The 23,848-nt window shown below is 40.6% G+C and overlaps 1 protein-coding gene across 5 annotated transcripts in view; it reads left to right on the top strand.

Moving 5' to 3' along the window:
- Positions 1 to 23,848, top strand: part of RABEP1 (rabaptin, RAB GTPase binding effector protein 1) — a 91,226-nt gene that overhangs the window by 63,411 nt on the left and 3,967 nt on the right. For 4 of the 5 annotated variants that reach the window (XM_075904385.1, XM_075904384.1, XM_075904383.1 and 1 more), the window contains 9 exons: positions 4,629 to 5,096; positions 7,160 to 7,264; positions 8,252 to 8,368; positions 11,568 to 11,666; positions 13,829 to 13,969; positions 14,505 to 14,694; positions 16,953 to 17,008; positions 18,133 to 18,231; positions 19,013 to 19,129. In XM_075904385.1, the coding sequence (XP_075760500.1) occupies positions 4,629 to 5,096; positions 7,160 to 7,264; positions 8,252 to 8,368; positions 11,568 to 11,666; positions 13,829 to 13,969; positions 14,505 to 14,694; positions 16,953 to 17,008; positions 18,133 to 18,231; positions 19,013 to 19,129 (1,392 nt within the window). The other variant, XM_075904386.1, reaches the window with a different exon arrangement.

Raw genomic sequence — 23,848 nt, 5'->3', positions numbered from 1 at the left:
TTCAACACCATGTTCACAAGCATGCGGCGCGTGATCCATAGTGTCACTTAGGACGCAACCGCGTTGTGTTGCCAGTAACTTCCATCTGAGGCTCTGAGCATCAGTGTAGCTGCCACCATTGTGCTGAGTGGTTGCTGTGTCATTCGTCCTGTACTACATGTGCTGTTTTACAGGTGTGGTGTAGTTTGTTTATAATGGCAACAACAGGAAGAAATGTCAAGCGCAAGTATTCGGAGGACTACATCAAATTCGGCTTCACTTGTCAAGAAAAAGAAGGGGTGGATTTGCCACAACATGTTATTTGTTTCAGAGTCTTGGGGAATGACTCAATGAAGCCGGCTAAGCTGAAACTCCATCTCGAAAAGTGTCACCCCAAATTGTTGCAAAAGGATGAAGATTATTCTGAGCGGTGGTTATCAGGTCTGAAACAGCAGCCCCTCGACTCAACAAGTGCATTCTCAAAAAGGAGGTGGTCCATGAAAATTATTTGATTGGCCTAGTGGTCCGTGGACTGAAACAAGTTGAGAATCACTCCTCTAAGGTCTCTTGCATTAAAAATCATCAAAATCATGACTCTCCACAAGATTTGCTATCCCTGCCGTACTAACTGGTACCTGATGAATTTCATGCTGGTTTTATCTCAAAGTAGTCTTTGGCTACAAACTAATCACTAGCACAGAATGTCAGCTGGTGTAAAGTGTCATGGCTCCAGGGCTCTGCTGGGTAGCTCAGCAGGGTTCCAGTTATGAATGTATGGGGAACAGGGAAAGCTGGGAATCAGGCTTGCCTGTACTAAAAACTTCCCATCCCAAAACCCAGAGGGAAACCAGCATAAGTTACTGCTGATAGGGGTTTTTTGGGAGAAGCCGTCCATTGGGATTGCTGCTGGCAACTTAAATTGTTTCAGCAACCATTCACTCCATAGACTCCATAGAGGGAGGGTATAAGACATGGGTGGCAGTGCATTTGAGCTACCACAGTTTTGCACAGTTGAGGATCTGTTGCCATGTATTGAAGCAGCCATAGAGAAGCTGCTCGGTCCAATCCAGAAGCTAGGACTCTGCATTAAAGTTTTATTGTGTCTTCTTGAGCTTGGTTAGAATAACCAAAGAGAGAGACCAATGACAACAATTAGCCTTTATCGTGTATGTTATGTAAGCTATATTATTACTGTGTATCTTATGTAAACTGAAATTATAATATTTCAAATTGCCTCAACTTTTCATTTGTGAAAAACAAGTACAATTGAATACACAGTTGGAAGATGAGAAAAAAAATGACACTTGGCTAGTTGAAGTGCATTTTTTTCTTTGTGTTTCTTTAGTCTCTCTAGTGGTTCCCTGACAATTAATTTCTTGGATGCATAGCTCAGTAGGGACAAATTTATGTATAAAATATTATTCCTTGCTATAAAAGCTTATATATAAGCTCTGAAAAATGGATTTAGGGCTTTGCATGGCCATACACCTGTTTTGAGAGTGTGTAAGCATGCACAAAATGTAAAATACACATTCCAAACTAGTTTAAAATACAGATATTCCATACCTTTCTACCATACAGAATGCATATGAAGTCATAATGAAGTCACAAAATTATCTTTTTAAAATTCTCAGTGTGATCAGTAGTATTTGATATTTTTTTCATCATAGAAATATGTCTCTGCTCCAGCAAATCAGTAGCTCTTTTTCATAAACTTGTTTTAAAAATAATTAAAAATAAACATATATAAAATTACAGAATTATCAAATTCATTTTGCCTTAAACCAAGTTGTTATGAATTAGCACTGCAGTGCACCCATTGTCTGAGATCATGTACTATTCTGGAATTACTGCAAGGCCTAGGTTTGATGTCATGAGTTAAAGATAAAAATGTGGTTGACCTTTTAAATTTGTATTTCATTCTCTTGGTCTTTCTGAATGCAGGCTCTTTAATATACTTTTTCCCCTTGTGTATTAGTCTGAATGCATTTCTCTCATTATTGGATCCTAGAAGGCATGATTTTTAAAAGGGACTGTTTAGTGAGGGGGGGAAAAGTCTGTGATTTTTTTTTCCAGTTTTTTAAAATGATGTAATGATGCCTTGGAAATGGGTTGAGAAATCCGCTATAATCTAATCATTGAGACTTAGAGCTTTATCCTGCATTTTGCAATAAGAGTGCTAGCTTTCACGGTCTTGTACTGAAGGTCACCAGCATTTGTGTGCCCAAATAAGAAATGTGTGCACGAATGGAAAAAAATATTTGGTGTAAGAACACTCCTTCTTTTAGTTTCATTCCGTGGGGCACATTATTTACTACTGGGTTTTCTTTCTTATTCTTAAACTGTTGCATTCAGTTGGCATTAGCAATTGTGCTGACGGGAATATCTTAAATATTTTATATTTTGAGAAGAAAGCATGGCTTGCTTGGATATATTTCAGCATTGTTGTCTTTTCTTATCTTTGTTATTTATGATCTTTTATGTGATGAGCTATACAGCAGGTAATGATTCCCTACAAATCAGTTATGTCTTTACACAGTCTGATATACTTCAGCTTAAGCTATCTTGTATAATAGGCTTTTCAAGTCATGGGTCATTTGCTTGTGTGCCAAACTGTAGCATCAGCTAATTACCTTCTCTGTATCTTTTTAAAATGACATGTAACCTACAAAGAATTCTGCCTTGGTTATAGGATAATCTCTTTAGGCATGCTTTTTAGGCATGTCATCCTCCATCCATTTTAAGCCAGTGTTACATTTTGTAGGAAAATGCAGCTTGTTAAAAAGTCAGCTGCTATTTTTCAGGAAGTTTTAGACAATTTTTTAATAGTGAATCAATACATACAAAAAAGCCAGCATTATAGATTTTTTTTAAATGTATGAAATGTAAATTGTATTGAAGGCTTTCTCTATTCTGAGGGTTAACTGTAACTTTATTAGTCATGTTAAAGTGTTTTAGCTTTTACTCTCTTGGATGATTATTCAAAATGGAATTTTTAAATACATTTTAAAAAGAGAATAATATTCTTAAAGAATGATCAGTAGAACATGCATATGAGCATGAAGGTTATTGTCAAACAGATTTTTCTCTTGAGTTTGTACAGCAATTGAAGAAAATGACTTGGAAAAACCAGATGGAGCACAAGTTGATCAAAATTTGAGCCTCAATTTCTGTTGTTTTTTTAGAGATTCTTTATTGTTTTAAAAATGCATACCCTTGTTGCATTACAACTTTAAGAATATGATTGATTAACTTTTGTACTTAAATATGGTGTGAGGAAATATTTTCCTTTATTTATAATAACATTACTTTAATTTACATCCTGTCCATTCTTGCCTAGCTTTATATTGATAGCATGAGCAGAATATTTCATCTCTGACATATGGACTTGAGTATCTACAATGTAATTCATGCTGTGGTACATATTACTCCATGGTTGTAGTGCCTATATCATGTCAGTTTTATTTAAGAAGTTATTTAGTTTCCATCAATAATTTCATTTCAAGTTTGCATTAGAGCTAAAGCTTACCTGTTGCAAATTCTCTTCAGTTTGATTCCATGATTGATTTTGAAAAATTACTGCTCTGTATCTGCACACATGTACTTTTGTCTTAAGGGTTGCTAAATAAAAACCTGATTAGAAAGGTATGCTTTTATACTGAACCCCGAAATGCTATCAAAAGTCAGATTTTTACAGTCTGTTAGAAGGAACAAGTTCCTCCATTTAGAAGGACCATCTGGCAATCCTAGAAAGAACTGTTTCTGGAACAGACACCAAGAACACTAAAAGAATTTAAATTGAAGATAAGAAAACTAGTGAGACACTGGTTTTCTGTGCTATTTGCTTTACATTGCTATATTAAAAGCTGAAATCATCAAAACGTTGGAAAACATTTTTGAAAACAGCATTGTATTTCTTCTAGGTTTTGTGGTTATGAGAATACATATGCAGACTAATAGAGCTAACGTGGCTTGTAGGAGTATTAGAATTCTCAGTGCACATACATTTAATTCCACTCTTATTCAATTTTCCAGTTTACTGTGTGCATGCATATTTATATGTTACAATAATTAAAAAAGAGATTTTAATTAAAATCTCACAAAAATAGTGAACAAGGAGAACAAAGAGATACTTTGTATAAGGCCACTTTTTAACAAGCAAAGGAAAAAATACCTGTCATTATACAGTTGATGTTAGTTTATAATCAATTCTGCAATAATTGTTGTAAACGCTAGTGATGGTGGTTTCAAGCCAAGTTTTGCTTCAGAAAATGAGGTGTTTGTGCTAACTGGCAGTGGAATTTTGCTTTCACTAATGCATAGAATTTTTAAATAACCAATATGGCACTACATTATGTAGCTTGTTTTTCATTGCTAAGTGAGCTGGCACAGAGATTTAGCTCCAAGGGAAGAAGAGCTCTGTTAGCAGCACGATGTTGGGGATACTCTGTAGCCACATATATCATTTTGATTCCAAATCTTTGCTCTTCACTCTGAATTTCAGATGTCACAAATGTTTTCACCAAAGCTAGTTTAAATTAGTAGTTACAATTCAAGTCTGATGTTTGACACCCGGTATTCAGTTTGTTTTGCTGTGATTCTAGTTCATAGACAGGAATTGGGCTTACCTCCTTCTTTTTCAATTTCAGGTACGTTTAAATAGTGCCCATGGATCAGTCCATTCATTGGACACAGACTTGCTGTTACCTTCTGGTGAATCTTTCAATAAATCAGAGAATGATATGTTTAAAGATGGACTTCGAAGAGCACAGTCTACAGACAGCCTGGGAACATCAGGATCTTTACAGTCCAAAACTTTAGGCTATAACAACAAAGCAAAATCTGCTGGAAATCTGGATGAATCTGATTTTGGACCACTAGTTGGAGCAGATTCAGTGTCTGAGAACTTTGATACTGCTTCCCTTGGGTCTCTGCAAATGCCAAGTGGATTCATGTTAACCAAAGATCAGGAAAAAGCAATCAAAGCAATGACACCAGAGCAAGAAGAGACAGCTTCCCTTCTCTCCAGTGTTACACAGAGTGTAGAAAGTGCTTACGTGTCTCCTAGTGGTTACCGCTTAGTTAGTGAGTCAGAATGGAATCTGCTTCAGAAAGAAGTAAGTAGCTTGTCTTTTGTTTTCCCTCCCCATTATAGCTTTTGTGTTCAGTTCTTTTGAATTGCTCTTGATGCATAGTCCAAAAGCTAGTAATGTTTTCACATTGTGGGAGGAACTGGAGAAGGAAATTGACTAGCTTCATGTGATGTTGGTTAGTTTTCCTTTGAAGATAGTTCCGTGCCTCAAGCATGCTTGATATAGAAAGAGACTCCCCTGAGCAGAATAAGTCAAACCCAGCTTTCTTTTTCATGAAACACGGAAACTTATTACGTTTGGAAGCGCTGTCAGATTTAGGAACAGAATGATGCTTGGAAGCTGCTTTTGACCCTGCAAAGGAAAGGGAAAAGATACAGAGAAAAGATGAGAGGAAAAAGTATTAAAGATGTGGGAGAGGGAGGAATCAGATGTGGTGCAGGAAAGGTTGAGGACGTCTAACAAAAAACAGTGATGGGCCTAACACTGATCCACCTATCTACCGAGAGTTACGCAGGACACAAAGAAGAGCATGGGTTCACAAACTGGGGGGCATGCCGAAATTCCAGAGGGGACGCAAAGCAACCCAGCTCCTCCCCCCTCCCACCTCAAGTTTTGCTGCCCCAGTCAGTTCCTTTTTTTTTTCTTTTGCTCAATAAATTTTGCTGCTATTTGGGGTGGGCGTGAGGGTTTTTCAGAAATCAAAAAGGGGGCATGATGCCGAAAAGTTTGGGATCCACTGGTTTACAGGTTAGTGACCAAAATGTTTGTAGCCAGTTAGGCCACAATATAATCAGTTGCAGACATTTTTCAGGGACTTCTCACTGTAAGGAACAGACTTCCCTGCACCCCATGCAGCAGATTGAAATTGACACATTGCTGTTCTAGTTAATTTCACTGTGAGCTGACCAAGACAAGTGTCACTTTTGGGGAGTTCTGTCTGTCAGTTCCTTTCCTAACTATATATGGTGCCAAATTAAAAACCCCAGACTTATTCTCCAGTTGAGGAGTTTAGGCATGCTCAGGAGCTCAGATGTCCAACATCTCCACAGAGGCTAAAACAAAAAGGAAGGTGGGGGAAGTGGGACTAAAGAAACATTAAAAAGGAGGAAATGGGAGAGATCAAAGTGGAAGAAAGGATGGATAAAAATGCAGAAAGGGGAGAATAAAGGGCAAGACAGAAGCGGACATAGGAGGAAGGATTGCAGGAAGTGAAGAGATGCTGAAAAGGGGACAGGAAGAAAGAGAAACAGGACAGATGTATCAGAGGAGTAACCATGTTAGTCTGAATCTGCAAAAGCAACGAGGAGTCCTGTGGCACCTTATAGACTAACGGATTTATTGGAGCATAAGTTTTCGTCTTCCCCTTCTCTTTAGGTGCCCATGACCCTGTCTGGGAGGAGACTTCCCATGCTCCACCACCCCCAGGCCAATCAAGGCCGTGGGGCGGGGGAGCATATGAAGTTTCCTCCGCTCTGTCTCCACCCTGCACAGCACTTAAAAGTGCCACACACTCCTGGCAGGGTAGGAGGAGGCTGTGTAAACTACCAGTTCTCTGTGTAAACTACCTAACAAGGAGCATAGCTTCCAGCGCTGTGAACCCATTTGCTCTGGCACTTCACAGCTTTGTAACTCGTTGCACTCAGAGGTGTGCGTGCGCGCGTGCACACCCCTGAGGCAGAAAGTTGCGGCGCAATAAATTGGCAGCGTAGACATGGCCTGAAATGTTATATGTTTACTACTACAATACTGCTAATTAGGTGCTATATTTCAAAAGTCATTCAAGGAACACGTTGGCTGACTTTACAAGATCTTGCCCATCACAACTTATCACTATTATTCTAGCAGTGAGGTTTGTGGCGGAAGATCCTAACATATATAATGTCTAGGATTTGTATTGCTCTTTAGGCATAGAGTAATGTAATCCTGTTGCTACATGACTTCTGTCCTTGTCTCTTCCAGAAATGGTTCACACCCAGAGCTCATATCTGGTGCAATATTCTGTGATTGCACAGCATTTGTGAGTCTATATATCACTTAAGAATTCCTTTTAAAATATTTATGGCAAAGAAGAACTTTGTGTCCTTTAGGTGCAGAATGCAGGAAACAAGCTGGGTAGACGCTGTGACATGTGTTCGAATTATGAGAAGCAATTACAGGGAATCCAGATTCAGGAGGCTGAGACAAGAGATCAGGTGAAGTTTTTTCTCGGGATGTACAGAAATACTGCAACTGTAGAAACAGCCAAGAATGTAGTTACTCGCTATCTATTAATCTTACTAATGTTATTTTCAGGGATTTAAGTTAATTTACAGCCTGTCTCCGACTTATGAACCGGTCACGGACCAAGCAATTGGTCATAAATCAATTTGTTCGTAAGTCGGACCCCATTGAGTTACACGCAATCACGCTGTTTGTAAGCGCGGATTGCGTTCGTAACTCGGGGTCCACCATTTACGACATTTTTGGTCGTAACTGCGAACGGTCATAAATCGACCGTTCGCAACTCGGGGACTGGCTATACTTTTAAACCTGGGAACCACATGCCAATTTAGTGCTATAATCCAATTTGTGTATGAAATCAAGCATGCTCACATATGCATACTTCTTAGATATTTGTCAAGTAATATGCTATGATGCAATCAAAGACTCTATGTTCTATCAAAAAGTAAAATGCTTTATGCTATCATCCTGAATGAATTATTCTCCTGTAATAATGATTTTTTGGACTGAATTGAATGATTAAAATACTTTTCACTATTTGTGTTTATTGATGCCGTGAGAATTGCTGCAGCAAAGGTAAATGTAGATGACATGTAATTTTTGTGCCAATGGCACAAAATAATTCTAAAGTATCTATAATGGGTGACCCCCCTGCCCCAGGCCTGTGCAAGGATGAAGAGTTTTTAAGTCTTGAACTCTACCAACTTCAGTCTGGGTCTGAAAGACTCACCCTTTCATGATTCTGAAGACTATCTTTTTCTTATTCTGAGCAGTAGAGCTCCACTGTAGGTTTCTATATTTCAGTATGGAGCTAATCAATAAAGCATGCCACTTCTGAGAAACCAGCACAGGAATTCTTGTGACTCTCAGTTCTAAATTCGGAATATTTTCAACACTTTGTGAAACAGATTTGTCCTTCAAAGAAATGTTGATTCCATTCTTTTGGTCTAACAATATAGGTGAAAAAGCTGCAGGTAATGCTGAGGCAAGCTAATGACCAGCTAGAAAAAACAATGAAAGATAAACAGGAGCTGGAAGATTACATGAAGCAAAGCACTGAAGACTCCGCCACTCAGGTACAAGAATCTTCACTGTAGCAAAGAAGTAGATTCTTTAAAAGGAATGTGTTTCTATTCCAATTCTTTATTTCCAAATAGTCATCTTAATTGTTAGGATGTGTGCATAGTCCCCATTCTAGGAGCTACTGAAAGGAAAACTTCCAAGATTGCTTGTACTCCAGGGTAGGGATGTTAAATTTCTATTGAGCTAATCGAGTAGTCAATGGAATTTCCATCAACTACTCAATTAGTCGATAAGGGGTGGGGCAGGACACTCACTAGCCAGGCGACAGCTCTGCCTTTTAAATGCAGTAAGAGCCGTGGGCAGCTCTTACTACATTTAAAGAGGCAGAGATGCAGTGGGGAACCCGGGGCGAGCATCCTGCTGCGCCGCCTCTGCCTTTTGAAATGTAACAAGAGCCCCATGGGACTCTTGCTATATTTCAAAGGCAGAGGTGGCGCAGTGGGGAATCCCGGGCTGCTACCCCCCTGCTCCACAGAAATGGTGCTGGGGAGAACTGGCTTTTAAGCTGGTTCCCCCCACCACTTGCTCCTGCTTTTTCCCCTCTTCCCCCCTTGCTGCCTCTGATACAGAGGCAGCAAAGTGGGTGAAAGTGACTAGTTGACTCGACCTGATAAGCCTAGGCTTATCAGGTAGTTGACCAATCACTTGCATCCCTACTCCAGAGTACTGATAAGTTGTCAGGATAATTTTATATAAGCATTTGACATATATCTGTATCTCATGTGTTGCCCACTTCACATTTAATGTTGCTTCTTTAGGTCCACTTAATTACTGATGACTTATTTTCGTCACCCCCTTGTTCTTAAAGCATTTTGTTAGACCTTCTAAAATCATGTTAATTCATCCTTCCGGTTAAGTTCCACAAACAGGATGCTGAAAAATAAGCTGTCACTTTAAATCAACTTGAAAAATGGACTTGGTTTGTTGATCTGTATGTTATGGTCCAAGATCTGATTTCTTTGTTCTTTCAGCAAAAGACTTTCTAATACATCAATAAGATGCATCTGTTGCAAGCTTAACAAATATTCCCTTCAAGAGAGGGCTTGAGAGCCATTCCACTAGGGATGTGGCTGCTTCTTTTGACGTAAGCTGTGCATATATATTTAGATCTGTTTTTGCAGGTTCCTAAAATTCCCTTTGTACCTTTAATAAATAGTACTTTCTAGACTCTGGAGCACTTCCCAAGGGAGCAGCTGACCTAGCGTCAGTCATTTGCAAAAAAGTATTTTAGACATGATCCTTGACCAATGTAGGAAATCTTTGTATAATATTAAAAAAAAAAAAAGGGAATGTAGGTTCTGTGCATCTTTTCTAAATCTGTTCTGTGGATATACTCTTCCAGCTGGCTTCACACAGAAATTTGGGGGTGTGGCAACACTCAGTGTCACTATACCAACTTATAGGAGCCTGGAAAATCAGTGGGATTTACAAAATCTGAGTTCAGCATCTGAGGACCCTACATAATGAACGGGGAAAGAGACATGGCCTGAGGTGTCCATCTACTTGTCGTGCCGGAGATCAATCCTCTGGCATTAGATTTAGTGGGTCTAGTTAAAACCCACTAAATCAAATGCTGCGGGCGGCTCCAGTCTGCGCCAGTATTCCTTGCAGTTGCAAGGAGTAAGGGAAGCCGACAGGAGCATTTTCTCCCATTGCCTTCCTCCTATGAAGACAGCTCCAAGCTTGGCTTAAGGTAAGCTGGCTCCAGCTACGTGTTTTACATAGCTGAAGTTGTGTACCTTAACCTGACCTTCCAGATCAAGTGTTGTCCTGGCCTCAGAATGGGATTCCCAAAAGCCTGCATGCCAGATGGTTCCTCACGTCAACTAGTTAATGAGATACCAAGCCTTCTAAGCCCCACTCTTCTCAGACATAAGCACCTAAGTTTGACATGGAGGGAGATGCCTCCTGTTTGAGATTCTCAGTTGCAAACATTCTTTTGGTATTAGGTGCCTACCCCATTTTTGCACAGGGGAGTACTTACATGAGTTCCCTAACCATTGGGATAAAAGATGTGAAGGCAATTCCTCCCTCCCCCACTCTAAGCTTGCTTACTGGATTAGGCCCTGCAGGTGAGTTGTCCTCTAATTTGTACATTGCACTGGGTTTTAAGCACTCAGACAGCTCCCAGGCAGAAATATAGGCACTTAGGAAGTTTTACTGCAGACATGTAAATGCCGAGTGATCTTTGGCACCTACATGGTTCAGGAGCAGATGAGCAAGAGTTTTGTGAATCCCAGTGGGGCTGGAGCCTAAGTCATTGTGTCAATCTAGCCCGTCGTGTTTAACTTTGTCAGCACTTGACATGTAGCTAATGCAATTGAGACACACTTTTATTTTGTTTAAGCAGGAAATGACTATAACTGGTCAGAGTATGTACTAGCCTCAGCTGATTCTTAACATGAGAACCTGAATTGGGATGTTTCCAGACTGACACTCCCCATATATTTATTTTTGCTCTATTTATAGAGCCCCTAGCATAACGGGTGTTTGATGGACTCCTAGTTGCAACCACAACACAAATAATAAATAGCAATAATACTAAGCCTGGTATTTTTAGGCTTTTTAAACTTTCTTCTGTGCTGTAAATTCAGGATCACAGAAATCATGGGGAAACAAAGTGTGCATAATTTTGGGTGCTATTTCCCTGGAACTAATCAGATTTTTCTAGTGTTTTATTCAACTAATAAAATAAATACTAGGCAAAGTCTTCTGAGAATGAAATTAAATTTAGATAATTGACTTTCAGTTCACTTCACCCTTTCTTTGTTTTAGATTTTGATATCTTAATAATGGGAATGAGATTTGATAGTCAGAATTCTGAATATCTTGTTTTATATTTTTAAAAGTACTATATTTCCACTAAAAATGTTTTTTTTTTTTTTTAAAGAAAACATTACTTCTCTAACTTGGAAAAATAGATCTATGCTTTTTCTGCCTTGATTGGCTCTGAAGTGTCTACATTTGGGTCTGATAAGAATTAATTACTATTTCATTGTTAGTGTATAAATCAGAGTATCTCTTTCAAATGGTGAGCATGTGATCCATGAGTCAATAAAACAAAACCTGGTCTGAATTAACATGAAGTTGTAATATATGATGGGTGTTCAGTACACATTCAACACCTGTTTCATCTGTTTCAGATACTTAACTATGTCTTTGTTTTTGTTTGTTTGTTTGTTTTTTTGGAAGATATCTTCACTTATTTTTAGATCTCAAGAGTCTGAGACCTTACTTGGTGAATTACAACAGGCATTTTCCCAGGCAAAGAGAAGTGTTCAGGAACAAATGGTAAAGAAAGTTCAATAATACTGTGTACTCAAACTTGCTGATGATATATATTTTAAACATGTAAATGAGAATTAAAGAATTTGCCCATTTATTTTGCTGTCTAATCATGTCATTGGGGAGAAGATAGCCGCGCATTTAATATATGGATATTTATGACCCCTGTAGTGCTGAATCTGAAGCAGTTGGTAATGTTATGGTTTGCACACTTTTCTCACCAGGGACTCTTCCCATACTTGCATAGATCATCCCCCAAACCCACTGGCACTTATTTTCCCCAACACTGCAAGAAGCTGCTATGGTTGTAGCTCCTTCAAGAGAACTTCTGACTAGGTAGTTCCTGGTGTCTCATTCTCCTCTGCACCGGAAGGCCATGATTTTAGGTTTTTTATGGAGTGGAGCAAGCAGCCTTGACACTTGCCATTTGGCTGCTTGGATGGATCTTGCTCCATATTGCTCTCAGCACTCGAAAGAAGGAAAGATCCACAACCTTGCAGAACTAAGGCAAAGCTTGTTTTCCAGAAACAGATCAAGTTTGGTCTTAAAATATAGCTACCTTATCTGTGTCACTCATAGCTCTTTGTGTATTCATATATGTTAAGAGAACATGAAAGTGCAAAGTCAAACACTCAAGATGTTTTAAGAAAAAGCCAGAATTCAGGTTGCATGTGCATCTTAATTCACCCTCCTTGTCTGTATGCATTACAGTAGCCTAATTACATGGTCTCATACTCTTTTTCCCACAGGACTTCAGTGCACAGAAAAGATAATGCTCATTTAATAAGAAACTGTTTAATACTGTGTGTGCTCTTTCTGATTCTGTGTGTGGCCCCAAGTTTTATTTACTGCACACTATTCACACTGTGTTCTCGAGGTAGAATTAATAATTTTATCATGGGCTTTTCTATGACACTAATCACTATAGGACTTCACAAACGTTAATGAATTATTTTCATACCACTTCTGATGAAGGGGTATTACACCAATATTGCACATGGGGAGCTATGACAAAGAGATTAAGGTCCAAAAACTCCACTAACTTTGGGTACCCAATTTGAGATGCCTAAGGTATTTTTTTCCTTCAGAGCATAGCATTATATGACACTTTAAATGTTCAAATCAAGCTGCCATGACATTACAATTGCATGTGTTAGTGCTCAACACTTGTGCAAATCAGACTCTGAGATCTCAAGTCAAACTCTAGTGTCTCAAAAATTGAAAAATATGTACACAGTGCCGCTCCCCCTCCCCCAACATTTGGCATAAGAAACGTGCCTGACATCACATAAGAACTCTGTGACAGAGCAGGGATAGAATCCAGTTTCCCTCCTTTAACCATGAGACAATCCTTTTTCTTCATACAGTCCCCTGCCTCATTCACTCTTCTAACTTCCTCTGCAAATGAAGGAGGAGTCTTACAGATGTCTCTTTTGCCAATAATCCTGATTTATCTTTAGAGCACTGTGGAAAAAATAGTCACATAACTTTTGCATATGCATTGAGGTTTCACAGGCAGCCTTAATTCTGGCATTTCCTAGCTTTTGAATGCTTGACTTTGCAACTGTGGTGGTTTCCTACACAACTTCTTATTTTTTAAAAAAGCAAACGAATTGACAGTTTCTATCATAACTACACAACCTGGTTAATAATCCAAATTGGCACTTTTGGATCTGCCACAGACTTTGAGTGGTAGGTGCTATGAAGGCCGACCTATAACGATTCAGAGAAGAACTTGGTCTCTTTATTTTTATAATTAATTAGGTAGACAGAGAGGAAAAAAAACACAAAGACAAGACACCTGTGCCATATGTGCCACGTTATCCTCTGGCAACAAGAAAATTGGAAAATATATAACGGGGCTGTACTTGTGGCCTGCTCTTTTACTTATGACTGACTGCAGTTAAGCCATTACATTAAATGTATCTTTTACATAGGCAGTTGGTAAGTGTTAAATTGTTTAGGGTGCTTTGGTTTTACTTTTTATTAGTATTGAAATAACCCAGGCTAACTAGAGGTGGTTGATCTGTACTGCCGTCCTCCTTCACAGAGACTATACATTGCCCTGGATTCCACCAGCTTTGGAAGTATTATGACATATTGGCCATGAATAGACCTGAGCATGATTTTAAGACAATAATGTTGTATTTGTTCTCCTTGCATTGGAGGCTGTCCTGATGCAGTCAAGAGAGCAGGTGTCAGAAGAGTTGGTGAGACTACAAAAAGATAATGAAAGCCTTCAAGGAAAGCATAGCTTGCATGTGTCTTTACAGCAAGCTGAAGATTTCAGTCTGCCAGAATCCATGGAGGTAAAATATTTTAGATGATTGATTAGAATAGTAAAGTTAAGAGAGTGTAAGAGTAGAACTATGTAATGGTCTGGTTAAACTGCAGAAATTACAGGATTCTAGTTAAGGCCTTGACTCTGCAGTGCATTGTGTGGGGTGGCAACAGGCAGTGCAGATTAATTGTGTTTCATCCCAAGTGTGAGAGGAGACTTTGCCTAGGAGCAATGAAGGTTAAGAACTGGCATAATCCTTAGTACTGAGCAATAGTAAATCTCAACAACTCTAACATGTCCACTCCCTTACGCTAAATAGTGGATTGGGGCATGATGAGAATTAATGTGTGTATAGCGAGAGCGTTTTTTTGAAAAGATCTTCATTTACCTTGTCCTGTTACCTTGAACCTCTTTAAAACCTTTTTGTGAATGGACCTTGAGATGCTGAGACAGAGCAAAAAACACTGATAATTCAAGTTTTTCTGTTTGACTGGTGCCAATGTACATTGCTTTCTGAGTATGTGAAGATGTTGTAACTGAATTCTTGCTAATCTTCAATCAAGGAACTCCGTGAGCTGGTATTAAAATATCGTGAGGACATTATTAGTGTACGAACTGCAGCAGATCATCTTGAAGAAAAACTGAAGGCAGAAATCTTATTCTTAAAAGAACAGATTCAAGCTGAACAGTGTCTAAAGGAAAATTTAGAAGAAACTCTACAGCTGGAAATAGAGAATTGCAAAGAAGAAATAGGTGAGAAGGGACAAAATAATCTAAAAAGAAATGTGTGTTTGAAAGGAGATTCCTGGGGACTTGTTCTGGGGTAGCTTAAGTCAAATGTATCCATATTATCAGAAGAATTCATTATGGTGTCCCATCTGACATGTTTATAGAAAAACCACAAAAATAGCTTTTATTTATAACAGTTGTGACAGACTGCATTTGACAAATTGTGCTTCTGAATATAATCCTAAACCTAGACAGTTTCCATGATTCCCTTATAAATATGGTCAAAATACCTTCTGATGTAGCAAATTAAAAGTGGAAGTGTAAATAAAAAAAAGAGGTAAAATGGAATAATTACCAAGTTTTAAGCGCGAGATTACTGTTAGCTGTCTAATTTGTTTTCTGTGATTTAGGTTGATATCTTTGCTATGTTGACTTTGACACAGATATCAGTAATAATTCCTGTGTTTATGAAGGAGGTCAGACTATAATGTCAGAAGGAACCATTGTGATATCTGTAAATATGACTAAAGAAAACATGGGACAGTTCTTAGAATAGTTGTTTTTTTAAATCGGAAATTCTGTTATCAGGGTTGTTTTTAGTGGCAGATGCTGTTCTATGTCATTATTGCTGAACCTCTTTTACTAACCTCTTTTACTTACAGTTTCTTGAGGGTTATCAGCCCCTGCTATCGGGGAAGCAGAATCTAGATGAGTAGAAATGAGATGAAAAGAATAAAGCTGTTTTTTTAATTGACAAGTGCATATTAAAACATGATTACAGTACAGGCAATTTATAGAAATAAATCCAAAACACAAAAAGAGAAGTAATTGTTTATATTTATGTAGCAGCCAAGGTGTGTTCATATAGATCCCCTTGCTGGCGACTTTTTGGTGGAAGTCAAAATGTAGGCACAGGGAAAGGGATGCAACACAGTATTTTTATTTAGATCGAGATTAGTTTTGCCGGATTTGCTTTCTCTGCTTATAGTTTTATTTACAAACAAGGAGAAGGGATTTAAAGCTTCCCTAAAGCGTAGTGCACAAAAACGAAATGGTTTTATTCCCCTCACATGTTTTAAAAGTAACACAGTAAAGAGGCTTAAAAGATAGTTCTGAACCATACTAAAATTCAGCTAACACTGTTGGCAGCTGGGAAACCAAATGGGAAGTGGTATGTGGCACTCCATAAAAGCAGGAAGTAACTTCAGCTCCTTTGGGTTGGTAGAAGCTGGGAGAAATAGGAGACACCTCACCCCTTTTTTTAGGGTGGGTTGCCTTTTGTAAACTGTCCTTCTGGGGACATGATTTTTTTTTTTTAAACGTTGCAATTCAGTTTTTCTCCTTAATCCATAGCTCCTGGGAGGTGGGGTCAAGATTCATTTCTTCTGTCAGCGAAAACTTAGCATTTGTTCTTAATCTTCGCAATCCATTCCCTGATGCTAACCTGGTAAAAATAATGAATTTTGCTTGATGAATGTTAGAGATGTGTGTGTAGCTTGCACTGACTTGGTTATACCAGATAGAACTAGATATACAGACTTAAATCTCTCTCTTGCCTTGATCCATTGTCACATTTATTGTAATTCACACCTACTGGTCTATTCACGACGGCGCATTATTAATATATTTACTTATTTCAAAGCTCTAGTCAGGATATTTAAATAAAGTGTGTGTGTGAGTGAGTGCACAGCAGAGCGGTGTTACAAACAAAGCTCTTAAGTCTTCAGAAAAAGCACACATCATAATATTACTACATGCTCTGGGAGACCGAAGTTTAACTGGGCAGGGGAGGAGGGGATCATCACTCCCCGAACACATCTATATGTTCTAGACACAACTGCAATGGGTGTGGCACAAGAACGTGGATAAAATAGGTTGAACTGAGAAGGCGATTGCTCCTACCTCTGTTATTTTATCACCCAGTGACCCTAGAGGTATGTTGGCTTCCACCTGAAAGGAAATCATTTGCCTACCAGAGGAAAATTGCCATGGTCATAAGCTATTGAGATGAGCGTTATAAGAGGGAAATGGTAACTTCCAAAATGAATGAGGAGAAATCTTCAGAACTTATCCTTACTAGGATCATCTGGATTTCGTATTAGCTTTACAGAGACCTGTGGCTGAGGGTAAAACCATTCCCTATAGTTAAAAGATTGTCAGATACATTTACCTTGCTATAATGTTTAGATCTCTTTTCTAATGGGTTAATGAAAGTGAGGTATCAAATCTGCAGAAGCTAGTGCCTTGATGAAGTGAAAAGTTTGTTTTTTCTTGTTTCACAGCTTCCATTTCTAGCCTAAAAGCTGAATTAGAAAGAATAAAAGTGGAAAAGGAACAGGTAAGAGTTCAGCTTCTAGATTATTTAGGAATTTTACAAACTTAAATGTAGAAAACAACCTGCTGAAGTGGGCAGGACAGAAGATCCCAACAAGGCGATTCATTCGTGTTGCTCCCAAACCCCTGTGTCAATATTAGCCCCTCTCATGTCATAGAAAACAAGCTAACTTTCACTTGTAAGCATTTTGTAAAGTGATTGTGAATGAAGATGCTTCTGACAAGTCACTGATGTCTAGGAGATGCAAGCAGTTTGGAATTATACCATATTGTGGCCTTCATGTGACTATATCTGTGTAAATAGTACAAGATTTACTACTTTTGATATGAACCTTCCATAAAAAGGAAGGAATGCATATTCTGTGTAGGAAAGTTTTCTGACCACGGTGTACATTGCCAGATTAATGCAAGTTGAAAATGTGAATGCTTCTGGATTTTGAGGAGCAGCACTGTCATTAATAGATAAATAAATAAATAAACTAGTGGTGGGCAACCTGCAACCTACTGGGGCTCCATCTGTGGCCTGCAGACACCCTGGTTGCCCCTCTCCCCCACGTGCCTCTTGCATGCTGGGCACAGGAGCCCCACACTTCCTGCTTCTCCCCATCCTGCTCCTCTTCCTCACTCCTAGAGCTAGAACACTGCGAATCAGCTGTTCCTGGCTTCTAGCTCTGGGAGGGAGGGAGGAGGAGCAGGGACAGAGTGAGAATCAGGCGATTTGTGGGCTCTGAAAGTGCTGGGGAGAGGTGAGGAGCAGGTAAGTGTGGCACTCTAGTGCCCCAGTGCATGAGAGATGCATAAAGGAGGGGAACAGACAGACGGGCCATGGGGCTGCAGATGCAACCCCAGTGGGCTGCAGGCTGCTGCAACCCACTGAGGTGAAGGAAGGCCACTCATGCGGGCCCTCCCTATTCCTCGTTGCCCTCCCTGAAGTAGATGAGCAGTGTAAGTTTTTGCAACCTTAACAGTATCCAAAGAAAAGGGTGATGGCGTGGTTTACCATGGAGTTCCCGTACAAGACAATTACACTGATTTTTCTCTGTAATGTTTAGAATGACATGCATTTGTGGGGAAAAAGGCAATTTTTTGGGAGGGGGGTTAACTAATTGCTTTCCTTTGATGTTACAGTTGGAGTGCACCTTGCAGGAGAAACAACAGCAGCTGGAGAGTCTTCAGGAAATGAAAAACACTCTTGAAGAACAGCTGAAAAAGGAGACCACTGCCAAGGTAATTGTTATGTTGGTGGCTACTTATGACAGTAACTTTTCAATTTGTACAAACACTTGTGTTTGTCAAGTGTAGTATTCTGAAAGCTCACAGGAATGGTCAACGTGGGTATTGGTAGCAGTAAAGGATAAAACAGCTCCCAAGATCCACTCTTCCCTTTCCATCTTGAGTGTACAAGGCTCCTGAGGGAAGTTGTTGCAAGTCCCATTCCTAGTCATTTTAAAACAGGATTTCAGAAGGCACTCCTGCTGAACCAGACTTTTCAATAGCTGCTGCTCTAATGTTGGATAAATCCTCAAAGTTAGACTTCACTACCTGGTTAACCACACCCCAGTCTCCTGAAGTTTTGACATTTTAGCATTTACCGGAGGGACCAGTCCTGTATTGGCAGAGGAATGTATTAATTGTGATCTGATTTCTATGTCCATCTTGACCAAAACCCAGACCAAATATACAGTAATCTACCTGTGGAAAAAATCCTTATTCTCTAGTTACTGTGATTGCGTTGTCGGAAACTTGCAGTTTTACTTGGAGGGCTGGGGAAATAAGATGCTACAAAAGGCTTCCCCCCCCCCCACATTAATTAAATTGGCATTGCCATCCCCATCATCTTGCAAACTGGGTATTAGCATCTCTTTTCCAGATAGGGAAACTGGCCCAACTTCAGTCAGGAAGACTGCGAAATACACCTAGATCCCCTAAGTCATGCTTAGCCAGGACTCCATCCAAGCCCCTTTTGCGCATAGTTTAAGCACAATGTTAAGAGCTTGTCTCTTTCCAGACCAACTTTGAACAGTTGATGTTTGAAGAAAAGAACAAAGCTCAGCGACTGCAGACTGAATTAGACGTTAGCGAGCAAGTACAGAGAGACTTCGTAAAGCTTTCTCAGACCCTTCAGGTAAGGGATGTGTAATCAGTCTGTCAGGTATTACATTTGTTCCTGCCAGTATGTATTCTGTAGTGGAGATGCTGTGTGACCTAAAAACTGGGCCCATCAAGCAATTGATAACATGGTGAACAGTGAAGAATTATTAGTCTAAGTAACAGAGGGGTAGCTGTGTTAGTCTGAATCTGCAAAAGTGACAAGGAGTCCTGTGGCACCTTATAGAGTAATAAGGTGCCACAGGACTCCTCGTCGCTAGTCTAAGTAAGGAATCCAACCTGTTTTAGAGCTCAGTTTTTATTTGCCTGGATCTGACTGCTTGTCCCCCAGCAGTCTCCCAGCACCCAGAAGGGAATTACTGCATTAAATGGAGTTGTATAGACCTACACAAATAATAGCCTCATGATTCTGTAACATTGCAGAGTCCACCTCATGATGTTACCTCTATATAATAGTGTAATCATAGTGATTCCTTTTGATGTAAATATTGACATGCAATATCAGGAATTTGCACTATTTCTCACTTAACATGATCACCCCTCTGGGGTGTGTATTTGCTGCTTTTTAAGCTATAGCTACAGTACATTGTATTTTTATCCCTATCACTGAGTCACGTGATGCTTACAGATTTTTGGTTAATCTTTCATAGTGTGGTTGTTTGCATTGCAATTTCTTAGCCAGCCAGCCAGCTCTCTCAGCAAGCATATGCTAAGGTTCAGTCCTGTACCCTTTAACTTCTTACACCAACTGTTCAATAAAGAGTCATTTAGAAATAAAACTTACAAATTGCAGTTCAGATTTCTTTATTTTAGCTAGTAAACAAAATCAAGTTTTTTTGAGGGCCCCCCCATAAGTGAACTCAGTGTGTGGCTTGCTGGAGGTAGTCCTCGTGGATAGGCAGAGTGAGTTGTTAACTCTTTCTCTTACATGTTTCTGCAGTACAGTTATGTACCATTCTCTGTAAAACTGCTTTTTACTTGCTGTCATGCTCTTACAAATCCACATACTGCTTTGAAAATGAATTGGCTCGGTCTCCTTTGAGAAACTGCACACAGTTCTTGTTTCAAATATTCATGTGACTCTAGAGAGCCACGATAAAACGCAGCTAGTGTCACTTGCCACTGGTTTCTTGATTCCAGATGTGTTTGTCACAGGCTTCTGCCCTCAGTTGCGTGGCCATGCAGGGGCTCACAACTGCAGTGGGGAGAGATGCATCTCTCCCAGCAGGCACCTGTGGCAGCCTGAGGAGAGAAGCGCCCAGCTTCTATCCACCCTAGCTTGGACCTGTTGTGGCCATGGAGTGGTGCCCCTCGCCCAGCCCTACCAGAGCTGCTGCTGCTGCTATGGAAAAACCTCTCGCCTAGCCCCAAGTTGCTGTGATGAGAGAGGGCTGGGCAGAGTCTTCTCTTCCTTGGGTGGCCTTCTCCCCCTCCCCCAAACTGCTCAGCCCCAGTCACATCCCAGCACCTGCACTCCAAGCTAGAGCCCCCACATCCCAACACTCTGCCCCAGCCCTAGGCCCCTTCCTATACTCCAATCCCTTTGCCCCATCTCATCTGTGCACAGAATGAATTTTGTTATGCGCACCACTGTGGACATGTGTCACACATAACTTCCATATTAGTGCGCACAACAAAAATCATTCTGTACATGGATGTAAAACAGTAGAGGGATCACTGCTTCTGCCTGATCTTTGTTTCCTCTGGATAGACAGTCTTCATCACGTCACTCCCGTCCCACAGCTGTTGGTCTCATCTGTAGGAATGAGCATGTCCACTCTCCGACATACTGAATGTTTGGTAGAAGGGCTAGTCAGTGGTTTCTGTGCTAGCTCCACTGTGTGTAATACAAGCACTGCTGTATAATGTATGAGGATTTTAGTTTCTCCTTGATAGCTGCCTCGGGGGAGTCTGGATGCAGTGGTGAAGCCAGGCTTTGTCTGTGGCTGATTATTGTATATTTAAATCAACTAGCCACTAATCTGGTATTCCAGATGCTAAGAACCATGAACCCCAGTCCTAAGACCTTTCGATGTCAGGGAGCCCTGAATCCAGATTCCAGGGAGTAACTTGATATGCAGAAAAGATACCCATATAAAATACTTATAAAAATGGTCAAGGCAGGGGTCTAATCAATCTCCGTAAGTATTTACCTATTAGGGATGTAAATACCCATTAAAAAAATATAACCAGTTAAATGTTATAATTTTAATGGTTTAATCAGTTAACTGTGGAGGGTGGTGGGGGCTACTTGAGGCAAGGGTTTCCAGCCAGCCCATGGCTGGCCCTCTATGGGCAGGGCTGCTGTGGCCGGCCTGGGTCCCTGACCCACCGTGCTGCAAGCCGGGGCCTGCTCCAGCCAGTTGGGATCCCACCTCACCACAGTGTAGAGCTGTTCCCTCCTTCCCCCCGGGCCTGGCCCTCAGGTTAACCAGTTACTGGATAAGCTTACTGGTAAGACGAATGCTTACGGGGTAATCAGTTAACCTTTTACATCTTTATTACTGATGTATAACAATTATTTAATAGCTCATTCATTACATTAGAGGCTGGATCTCCATCGTCTGGCACCCTCAGGACCTGTCATCTGACCAGTCCCGAATGAGAGAATTTTCTGGACCAGGGGAACTCCCCTGCCACCAGCCCCTTAGCCTGCCGCCTACAGGCTATAGACACAGAAGCGATCCTGCCTCTGCCTCCCCCTCTTCCCACCACTGGGGTGCTCAGGCCCCTGCTGCAGGGCTTCAGCTCTGGCCCTGAGTGCTGGCCTGGCCCCAGGCTGCTGGGGACTGTCCTGGGTCTCCAGCCCCTTCCTACCATTAGGCTCCCAGGCTATCTGGTCCAGGAGCATCTGTGGTCCTGCGAGAACGTGGATGTTGCCAGATCAGTGTGTGCCAGTTTTTGGAGGTGCAACCTGTAGCTTGGGATCACAAGGTCTAGCCCAAAGACAAGAGGAAACCTGATCAACAAAGGAGCCCCTTATTGATTTAATAATTAGGTAGCTGTCTCTCCATTTACTTGCCTTACACTCAATTTGAAGGCCTGAAGATGCTGCCATAAAGTAATTTCCCAATTTTTTTTCACTCTTTTGAAAAACAGCCAAACTCAGCTTTGTTAAGATGATGTAAGTTGCATGTTAATGAGCTGGAGCTGAGGGATCTGAGGCCACATCTACACAATGGGCACTGGTGCCATAGCTAACGCAGTATAGCATCAGCGCATACAGCTTTTTCCATCACTGTAGGAATTCCCCGAGCAACAGTAGCTAGAGCCATGGACACATTCTTCCATGGATGTAGCTGCAGCTAGACTAGGGTTAGGCTGGCATAGTGATGGCTCTCAAGGGTGCATGTTTTTACCTTGAACACTGTAACTATGCCAACCTACGTTTTAAGTATATACCAGGCCTGAGTTGGCTTAGCTTACATCCCCAGATACTTAGAGGTGTATGATAACATTCAGGGGAGGTGCTACTTTAAAAACATACATCTTTGAACACAGTTCTGCTGGCTACTTCTCTTAATACACACCATGGGGCTAGAAGGCAAAGGTGCATCAGGAAAAGCAACCATCCAGTAGGGATGTAAAAAATCGGTTAAAATGTAACCACGTAACCGTTAAAAATCCTATATAAGCTTTATACTGCAGAGCCCGCAGTGCAGGGTGACAGCCAGCTCCCCAGGAGAGGGGCTGGCAGCCAGAAGCAGGTATGCGCCAGGAGCTGGCTTATAAGTCGGCTCCCAGCACACATCCGCTGCTGGCCCTGCTTCTGGGGAACTGGCTTCACGGGGAGGGCAGAGTCTCTGCAGTTTTTTATACTTTAGAGCTCACAGCGTGGGGTAACAGCCGGCTTCCCAGGAGTGGGAGCCATTGTGTAGCCATAATGGAAACTGATAAGCTCACACTTATCGATTAGCTGTTTAAATGATTACATCCCTAAAGTCTACAGTGTGCGCAAACACAAATAGTTTTAAAGTAGCTCCCCACAGCATTTTAACTTACCCCATCAGACGTCTGTGTGAAGTTGCACAGATTCCAACACTTGCTACACTCACTCATGGAAGATTCACACCATCTTTTACATCGCCTTTTGAATCTGACCCTTCTCTAGTCCTCCTTGCTGGTATGTCATGCACTGGTATGTTGATACCACCAAATGACTGTAATTGATGTGTCTCAGCAATGAATAATCTAATTAGTGGCTTTTTCAACCCACAATACCTCCTGTTCTTAGATTTATGCAACATACGTACCCCAATACACCCTCCTTGCAGTTTAATTTGACTTTTCCACATGCCTGGCTCTGAGCAGAGTCCTCTTCCTTGATTTCCTATCTGTGTTTTATTTTCTCATGGGTTGATGGGATTTAAACAAGATTAGATCGCTACTGCTACTCAATTTTTTCCAAAAATATTTACCTTGTTTAGCCACTTTAATTATCAGTCATTCTGTGAACGATTGCATCACGATGTGTATCAAATATATCATATGCTAATGTTTGGAGTAATTTCATAAGCTCAGTATAGATGAGTACTTAGCTATCATGCCAAGTACTGCACTTGCAGTGTTAAGGTTTAACATTTAATTAGGGGGAGGAAGAGAGAGAGGGGTGTGAAGCTCTGTGAATCAACTCAGTAAATAAATTGTTTTATATAGGAAAGAGTTGAATGGCATAGTAACTGGGGACGCTTTTGCCCTTTTTTTCTTGATCTTGAATGAACAAACTTGAAGCCTC

Source organism: Pelodiscus sinensis, chromosome 21 (genome assembly GCF_049634645.1).
Source record: "Pelodiscus sinensis isolate JC-2024 chromosome 21, ASM4963464v1, whole genome shotgun sequence".
Classification (NCBI taxonomy): Eukaryota; Metazoa; Chordata; order Testudines; family Trionychidae; genus Pelodiscus; species Pelodiscus sinensis.
This window is presented reverse-complemented; position numbering and strand designations above follow the sequence as displayed.